This window comes from Cottoperca gobio, chromosome 10 (assembly GCF_900634415.1).
Source record: "Cottoperca gobio chromosome 10, fCotGob3.1, whole genome shotgun sequence".
In the NCBI taxonomy this organism is placed as follows: domain Eukaryota; kingdom Metazoa; phylum Chordata; class Actinopteri; order Perciformes; family Bovichtidae; genus Cottoperca; species Cottoperca gobio.
Window position 1 is genome coordinate 6,209,544 of NC_041364.1, and position 9,741 is coordinate 6,219,284.

The window sequence follows — 9,741 nt, forward strand, 5'->3', positions numbered from 1 at the left end:
TCTTTTTTTTTCTATATATATATATATGTATATTCAGCTCTGATTGACTATCAGCTCACTGCCAGCAGAGAAGACTTTTGTTCAGAGGGTGTGTCATCGAAGCAGAACTTGGTTAATATTAACTACAGTTATCAACTCATACAGGTGAACAGTGTAGTTGTGTCACTATGAAGATAAATATATTGCCACCACACCCTGTTTGTCTGTCCACAGCGAGCCAGTTTGCACCTGCTACGGACCAATCCTTTTTCTATGAGGGTTTACTCTCACTCTGTGCTCTCAGAGAGCGCGGGCACTGCATGAGAAGATTACACATTTCAATTATAACCATGGCAAAGCACTGGCACATGGTGTGTCTGTGGAGTTTCTGGCACCTTAATGTTGCAGCTTTCAATCTGGACACCACGAGCGTGATGCAGAGAAATGGAGATGCAGGAAGCCTGTTTGGATTTTCTGTTGCCTTCCACCAGCAGCTGAACCCGAGCAGAAAGAACCTGTGAGTGACAATTATAGGTATTTGAGGAACGTTTGAGTTAATGAAATTAGAGTTTGCATCTGTTTCTAACCAGCTGAGGTATATTTCAACAGATTGCTGGTGGGAGCGCCACGATCAAAACACCAGAACCAAGAGAATGTTACAGGTGTTGTTTACCAGTGTGATCTCACAACATCATCCGAGCGCTGCCAGCCCATTGAGTTTGATAATGAAGGTCTGTTTTTTAATTTATTATATAACTCATCTTTGTCTGTACTGATCGTGGCTCAACTTGTTTATTTTCTCCAGAGTTCCTCGATAGTAAAAGCATAAACAACCAGTGGATGGGAGTAAAAGTGACGAGTCAGGGTCCTGGTAAAAATGTAATGGTAAGCAAAACACTCCACGTTTCAATAATAAAATAAAGAAATCTGTCGAAAATCAAAATAGTTGTATCATCCTTCCCTTGTAGACCTGCGCTCATCGATACCAGCAGTGGAGCCCGAGCCCGAGCCTTCATATCCCTCACTTGGTGACGGGTCAGTGTTACCTGTTAGGGGATGACCTGCAGGTCGGGAAGGACGAGAGGACGTGGAGGAGGGTGGTTTGTGATTATGAACATCTAAACAGACGTCAAAAGGACCAGGATTGGTTTGCATACTGCCAACAGGGTCACGGAGCATCTTTTGCAAAAGACAACACATCTCTGATATTTGGAGCACCAGGAGCGTATCAGTGGAAAGGTACATTAGATTTAGAGCTCAGGTATTTGTTTTATCAGCCAAAATTAAGAAGCATGTACGCCTAGTCATTACAGACTAAGTGGAAATAAGCGTTTATTTTCTATCTTTTATTGCATTTTAAGAAACAGACACATTTAAGGTTTAAAAATCGTGTTTACATTCAGGTCTTTTTAACCTGAAGCAATATTTTACTTGACTTTCCATCACAATATCAATGCACATAATGCAACATTTTAAGTCTTATTATTCGCCGTTGTCTCGCTTTAAAGGAATCGTACGAATGGAGCCCTTGGACAACCTGGACATCTCCAGTGCAGAGCGCCGTGAGACTGGGGATATTGACCAGTTCAACCTGAAACTCATTCCTCTCCAGAGAAACAGTTACCTGGGTGAGTTTATATTCTGGTCTGAGTCAGTTGGGGCATTAATTGCTTTATATATCCAATGGTTAATAAAATACTTAAATGGACATATCATTTTCAGGAGTAAAAATCCTCTTATAAGTACTTAGAAGTATAATAAAAGTCTATCTTTATTCCTTCTTATATTGTATAATTTCATCATAAACAGCCTCACATTCTGTCTTCCAGGTTTCTCCACCGACTCTGGTATGGCCCTCCTCACACAGGGCGCGCTGACCATCGTATCAGGAGCGCCCAGAGGAGGATACAGCGGCCAGGTGGCTTTTCTTAAGGCGGACCCTTTAGCACAGAGAAGTTTGTCTGTAGAATTAGTTCTCTCTGGTCCCGGCCTGGCTTCCTCATTTGGCTACGATGTGGCAGTGGTGGATCTCAACGGTGATGGGTAGGTTTACTGATGACTTCTATTCTAATACTTTTTGCATGATCTAAAGATGTCAGTCCGTCAATCCTACACTATGGTTCAAAGTAAAATCCTATGATATTTTGTATGCATATTCATGGTTCCCAGATGATCCTTGCTCAGGATTTATTTACCCCATGAGATTGCCCTTGAAAAAACAAAAAAATGAACGTCCAGATTTACATGAATTTTGCTGCAGATGTAAAAATCCTCAGTGGATGAATTGTAACGTTTTAGTAACCCCTATGGCCTTAACCAGTTCTTGTCACTTGCACACAAGAAATATCCAAATAATATTCAAATCTAATGGGAGACTGCCATGACATTTGCTGACCACATCCATGTCCCCCAGAGGATACACCCTTTCCATTTTGGACACACTGAGTCTTATTCTAGCAACGCCCTCCGTGCAAAATGTGATTTTTTTTTCCAGTTTGGATTTGTAATGCTGGCCTTGTGAATTGTACATGCACACACTACATGCCCAAACCTTTAGTACACAATTCATATCATTACTTTAGCATTCTGCCAAAACAAACAGTGTAAGTGTTGCTGTTTTGTGTTGTTTTGGTGTGTGCAGGTGGGAGGACCTCGCTGTAGGAGCACCGGAGTTCTTTGTGGCAGATGGTTTGGTTGGAGGAGCAGTCTACATTTACATCAACAACAAGGGAAAAAACTGGGAGAAGATTATTCCAACTCAACTTCTTGGACATAAAGACTCCATGTTCGGCCTTGCAGTGGAAAACATAGGAGACGTCAATCAAGATGGTTATGGAGGTTGTGACATTTTTATATTTCTCGCACTGATTAAACGGACAGGAAGTTAAAAAATGTATACTTGTGTTAATCTTTAAATTCTCAACTTTTCATAGTCGACACTTTAAAGTAGTAATGTGTAACATTTGCTGAACTACGTCTGTGGACACGAGGGAATTACAAGTTATGGTACTTATTCTAAAACATACAGCAATATCTAGCTGAAGTTTTCCCACACTAAAAGATTTATCAAATCATAACATTTTCTTTAAATACACTTACTATCTATGTCTCTAATTCCTGTTGTCTCTCCACTTTGTCTTTATACTCATCTTTGACAGATATTGCCGTCGGGGCACCATATGATGGTTCAGGTCGAGTACACCTTTACTACGGTTCATCAGATGGCATCAACAAAAAGCCAGCGCAGGTGAGGTTTACGAAAAGGTCGCCAGTTCAGTTCAAGTCAGCAAAAATAGACATTTTAAATTAAATTCCAATATTTTGACTTTTTCAGGTGCTCTCATCGAGATCCAATAAAGTTTCTCTGTTTGGATATTCTCTGTCTGGCAACTTGGACGTGGATTACAATCAGTACCCTGATCTGGCTGTGGGATCTCTGTCTGATTCTGTTTTTGTGTACAGGTAATTTTACAGCACAGACACTTGAAGAAGATAGATTGTCTGGAGCTTTATGGTTTAACTTGACTTTAAACTTTTCAAGTTAAATATATCCCAGAAAAGAATTGCGGATTAAAACTTTATTGACTTAATTTTCATTCATTTTTGTCTTTGCTTGTGTCTTACATGTCAATTTGTTTAGGATATCTTTTCCTTTCCCAATATTTACCTCCTTTTTATGTTTTAGAAATGATTCACATATCCGTATCAGGCCATCTCGCGTAGCACTTTGTAGACACCGTTAGAAAGTCATGATAGCAAAACCTTTTTTGTTCATGCTTCTTACAACTATTATGCTTCATCTTACCAGATCTCAAACCCCTGAATTGATTTAAGCGGTTATATTTGTCTCTGTTTCAGAGCAAGGCCCGTGGTGAGTGTCAGCAGCTCTCTGAAGGTAACACCAACTGAAATAGATATCACAAAGGAACAATGCGATAAACGAACATGGTAAGATATACAAAAACACAAATGTCAACACAATCCAACGACAACCTTATCGTCTACTGATCCAAAGTGTTATTTTTAAAAGTTATTTTGCAGCTCGGGCATGCTTTACCTACATGGCACATCCAGCATCGTTCAACCCTGAACTGAGTAAGCTTCCTTATTGTCGGTTCAGTATTCTCCATGCTAAATATAAGGTGTTCCTCTATTATAGATATTTAATTTCTTTGTGACATAGATCTGTAGAATATTATGCTTTTTAGTGTACAAATTAGAGTCTTAGTCGACAAAGTAACTAAGTGTTATAAAGATACTCAACGTCAAACTTAAAGTAATGATGTTTTGTTTTTTTAAATAGACAAATGTAATTACTGCCCTGTTTCTTATCTCCATGGCTGGTACTCATTAGTGAAATTATACTTTATGAAGGTATGACATCAAGCCAGCTGTTCAGGAGGAGTAATATTACTTAATGGCATAAGTCATAGTAAAAGTTGTAAAATTGTTTGCTGCAGTAATAATGGTGGTTAATGTTGTAATAACACGAGTAGTGGCGAGGTGATAGCAGTAGTTTGTCCATGTAACTAGTCTATATATTATACAGTTAGTAATATTCCTTTTCCTTCACAGTGCTCAACTACACTTTGGAGGCAGATGCTGAGAGGAGAAAAGTGAGGCTTCCTCCCAGAGTGGATTTTCTGGATTCACCTCGAGGGTCATTGCAGCTGCCTGGACAGAAGAAACAAATCTGCACTGACATCCGAATCCAACTTCTGGTGCTGTTTCATTGTGCAACGTCCCTTTTTAAAGAGTCCCATCAAACACTCAGACTGTACACCTGAAACCTAAATAAAACCTTTCTGTTGCAGCGTGATATTAAGGACAGGCTGCACAGTATCCCCGTCTCCGTCTCTGTGTCTCTGTGGAGATCCAGTCAGACAACCAGGACGAGTGCAGATCTGCCCAACGTGTCTCCTGTCCTTAACCTCTTCCAGCAAATGAGCACCGTCTCAGAGGTATTTACATGTGTTATTATCCATCTGTCTGTATACCTCTTTGTCAGCCAAACTGTGAGAACTGAACTATATAGGGAGCGTACAGTGAGAGAGATATGATCAGAGGATACTGGAAGCCAATTCAAGATTTAAAAAGTTAAAGTTTTGTTGATATTAAAACGATTTTGAATGTGTTTTAACGAAACTAATTTGAATGAGTTGTTTTGTGTGTGATCATGGACACGCCTCCAACAAAGCTGTGTCACTTTACGACTGTTGGTATGTCTTGAGAAAAGTCTTTGACTCGCAGCATCACAAACGAGGGAAGGTTTTGTGTGTGTGTGTGTGTGTGTGTGTGTGTGTGTGTGTGTTGTACTCATCCTGCTCTGTTGTTTTTCACAGATTATCCTAATAAACGAGGGATGTGGCAGGGACAACATTTGCCAGAGTAACCTACAGCTACAGTACAAGTTCTGCTCCAGGGAAACACAAAATAATCAAGATGTTTTTAAATCACTCGCCAGGTAAGTGCAAAAAAAGGTCAACCAAGAACTAACCAAACTCAAAAAAAAGCTAAGCTATGTAACTACGGGTCCTGCTAGTCAAAGCAATACTCTAAATCCAAACTCCCTGCTCCTCTGGTGTTGTGTAACGTCTGCAGAGAGGATGGCGTTGCAGTCATCACTCCCTCTGCTGAAGACATGGCTTTGGAGATCACTGTGACGAACAGAAACGGGGACGACGCACACCAGAGTCACTCAGTCATCAGCCTCCCGGAGACTCTTCATTACTCCTCTATAGTCTACAGCACGGCATCAGTAGGTGTACAAGTGCTCGTACCATACACGTGTTTGTTAGAGTCGCTAATATGGAAAAGTTGATGAATAGCATTATTGGGATTACTGTGTAATATGTATGAAAAATACACAATGTTTTTGTTAGTATTATCCAGTGGTGGAAGAAGTACTCAGTAGAATATAAGTAGAAGTAGAAATACTGTTATAAATCATGCATTTAAAATGTTACTTAAGTAAAAGTACAAAAGCATTTGCATCAGTTTACACAAAAGTGCAGAAAGTATATATTCTCTATATTATATAATTAGATTATTATTACGGATGCATTAAAGTATAAATCACTTTAATGTTTCAGCTGCTGAAGGTGGGGCTAATCTTAAGTAATTAAGTTATTTCCTATCTATCTCCATGATTTATTTGTTGATTATATTTTGTATTATTAATCTCAATCTAAGTAATTAGTAATTACAGTTATTAAATAAATAAAGGGGACTATAATGTTTTCCTTTGAATTGTAATTTAATTAAAATACTTACAGTAAGTAAATTACAAATACCTGAAAGTTAAAGTGCAGTAGTTGAGTTAATATACCTTTTTTACTTATAATGGGATTATCTAAACAGACCCTTCCTGTTGTTTTCTCAATAGAGACACATTTCCTTGTTTTCTGCATGTTCACAGGAAACACAAGTGACTTGTACAGCCAATGGCAAAGGAACAAAAATTAATTGTGAACTGGGAAATCCACTGCGAAGAGATGCTGAAGTGAGTCGCACCGCTCGGTTTCCTCCACATGTATATGAACTACAATCTGCATGAACTGTATCACAGATATTTCTGTCCCTTCAGGTCACTTTTTATGTCCTACTCACAACATCTGGCATCTCACTGAGTACAAAAGACGTCAACGTCACCCTGCAACTTCAAACGTAAGTAGGTTGATCAAAATGGAAACTTGCACCTTTTTCTTTTTCTTAGTGAGCTGGAGATGATTATGAATAAACATGTCGTGTTATTCCTGTGACGCAGGACGAGTGTGCAGTCTATACAACCAGTCGAGGCAATAGCCAAAGTGGTTTTTGAGCTGGAGCTGCAAGTATATGGGTAAGTACAAGACTGTTGTTTCTTAACGTCTTTTAAATTGTGTTTTATGTTTGTTGCCAGTTTTTTGCTGCAGAAATATATCCAAATGTATGTTCTTAAAGCTATTTGCGATAACTTTCGGGCTTGAACATTGTTTTAAATGCTTTGGAAAGATTAAAGAATATAACATTAAGGAGTATCTCTGTTTGTCAGACTAGCCAGGCCTTCTCAAGTGTCACTCGGTGAGAACTTCAGCGGTGAAAGCGCCGTAAAATCAGTGGATGAAATTGGAACGCCGGTTCAATATGAATTTAGGGTGAGCTGTCGTTGCTATCTTACTGTAAAGTGCATTTAATTGTTTTTATCCCCCCACGCTAACAAGTCAAGAGAAACTGCTATAATATGTCATTTTTGCACCAGATAACAAATTTGGGCAGACCACTGAAATCTTTCGCCAATGCATCATTAAACATCTCCTGGCCAAAGGAGAACTCTGTGGGAAAATGGCTTCTGTACTTGACTCAGATCAGCAGTAGAGGTGTACAGTCTGTCCCCTGCTCACCTGAGAACGAGGTCAATCCACTTAAACATGTAAAGGTAATGAGCACCTCTTCCTTTTTTTGTTTTATTTTTCAAAGATTCAAGCAATGCCTGTAGTAATAAACACCTCTAACCTGATGCTGTGTGACATTCAGGGGTGGCATGACCCCTCGAGGAAAAGACGTGACACTGAACATGAAGCTTTCTCTACTGACGGATTCCGATTTCTTCCAAAAAAAAGGAAATACAAAACCCTGGTAAGAAATCATTATTATTATTATTATTGTTGGGATTGTTGATGGTGTGCGCCTCCGAAGTGGGAATTTATTATTGTTCTTCTGCTGTTTGTTTCACGGTGGTTGTTATATTTTCTCTTGTTTCTTAGTTTTTTTGCATAAGTTTTGATTTACTACACACTGATCTTTTATTTCTGTAACCTGCGCATCTCTAGAAGCCTCCGCCCAGGGACTACAGCGGAGCTTCTAGCTATATGTGGTGCAATACATGCATTGTGCATTGTCCCTGATATAATTAAAAAACATTTTGCAGAAAGAAAGGGATGTAGCAACATTGTTCATTGTCCCATGAGAGTGTCTGGCCTGTCGTCCTCCCTTTCAGACCTGCTCCGATGGACTGACGTGTGTGCAGATAAGCTGTCCTCTGCGGGGTTTGGACAGTAATGCAGTGATTGTTCTGCATTCACGTCTCTGGAACACCACATTTACAGAGGTGTTTTCCTTCCATATGTTTGAAATGCATCAGTTCTGACGGTTTTGTTGCTTTTAGATCTTCCAAGAATTATTCACATTTTAGTTTTGTTCCTCTTTGTTGCATGTTGCCAGCCGGTCTGACAACATCACTCTTTTATTTGTTTGCCCTTCCCATTTAGGATTACAGCTATTTGAACTACCTGGACATTGTAGTGGATGCTACTCTCAGTTTAACAAACTCTCCAGAGAATATTGAACTTAAATCGGAGAAGCCTGGGACAAAGGTAAAGCCAAGTGTTTTTGTTAAATGACTTACATACGTTGTGTTTGACGATGAATCTGTTCAGGCTTACATAATGGTTTAAATTCCCTGCGTAATTTTTGCAGTACCATCACACTGATGTAACTAACATGACAAACAGGTGAACACACTGATATCTGTATATCCACAGGTAAAACTTACAGTGTTCCTCGAGAGAAAGAATGAATATTTCACCAAAGTCGCCTGGTGGATAATCCTTCTGACGGTCATCTCGTTGCTCCTGTTGTTGGCAGTTCTTGGCTTCTTGTTGTGGAAGGTAACTAATAACTTCAATGTACAAAATTGTTCTTGTGAAAGAAGAAAGATTGCTAAGATAATACTGCTATTCCATGTATGCAAGTACTAAGGTTATCATACTTCTGGAAGTTCTTTTCATTGGTTCAGTTTTCTATCTAAATTAACCGATTGTTACATTTTTCTGCATCCATGTTAAAGATTTACCGTCATTAATAAGGTATTAAATAAAAACGTCATTCAGAAATGATACAGTAAAAAGTATTTCAGAGGAATTAACGCAATGCATTATATTCAGGTTTCACCTTTTGTATGATAATAAAATTGCAGTTTACTCGATTGCAGTATAGTTAATATTCTCTACATATATAATGTTGTGAAAAGCATTGCCTCTTAATGTGAAAGCATTTAAGTGAAGTAGATAAAGGTAGGATTAATGACTTTTTACTAGCATTTTGATGTAGTACCTCAGTAAATGTTGTATTGACTCTTATATCTTCTGTTCTTGTCAGCGTGGATGCATCAACTGCCTCGCTCACAACAAGAAGCCCTCACATGATGAAGATGCAAAGACAGAGACCGCTCCCCTTAAAGGCTAGAAGGAGCATCAGTTGTACGGGACACATGCCATGAACACAAGATGATAAGGTTTCTCTCCGGCTCAGATATCATCTACTACGTGAACTAATTACGTGATACAAGTTTTTAGCTGCTTTTGTAAAAAAATGAAATGAAATAAAATACATACAAACTTTTCTTGAGGGTTTTTTAATGAAGCAGAAAATATCACTTGTTTGATACCAAAAAACTGTTACAACAACATGAAAAAAGTTGTGCTATACTTTCACCATGAAGGAATGTGCGAGTGGTGGGGACGGATGAGAGGTCGTGATAAGGAACAATTTACCTGAAATTTAAGGGGAAAATTGCAGCCACCACATCCTAATGGGACCGCTGATCATCGAAAGCACATGTGATTACAATACTGTTGCTCGTGACATACTGTGTTTGTAGTTGTGCAACATTACTGTGTTTGTGGTGAAGTCGTGCACAAAGGTCCCTTCTGCCTTTGAAGGGTTTCATTCATTCAATTTGACATAAAAACTCAACAATTAGATTGCTCGTGATTAAAAGTA

General features: G+C 38.9%; 1 protein-coding gene across 1 annotated transcript; it reads left to right on the forward strand.

The window, feature by feature from the left end:
* Positions 1–329: 329 nt before the first annotated feature.
* LOC115015010 (integrin alpha-6-like) lies at positions 330–9,291 on the forward strand. Its single transcript, XM_029442176.1, has 25 exons — positions 330–496; positions 589–710; positions 785–864; positions 948–1,218; positions 1,488–1,607; positions 1,809–2,022; positions 2,621–2,817; positions 3,138–3,226; positions 3,314–3,441; positions 3,838–3,927; positions 4,010–4,074; positions 4,555–4,700; positions 4,794–4,940; positions 5,322–5,443; positions 5,581–5,737; positions 6,398–6,481; positions 6,566–6,645; positions 6,746–6,820; positions 7,013–7,115; positions 7,220–7,396; positions 7,495–7,596; positions 7,958–8,068; positions 8,229–8,333; positions 8,502–8,627; positions 9,118–9,291. The coding sequence occupies exons 1-25, from the start codon at positions 330–332 to the stop codon at positions 9,202–9,204; spliced, it is 3,165 nt and encodes a 1,054-aa protein (XP_029298036.1). The 3' UTR covers positions 9,205–9,291.
* Positions 9,292–9,741: the final 450 nt, after the last annotated feature.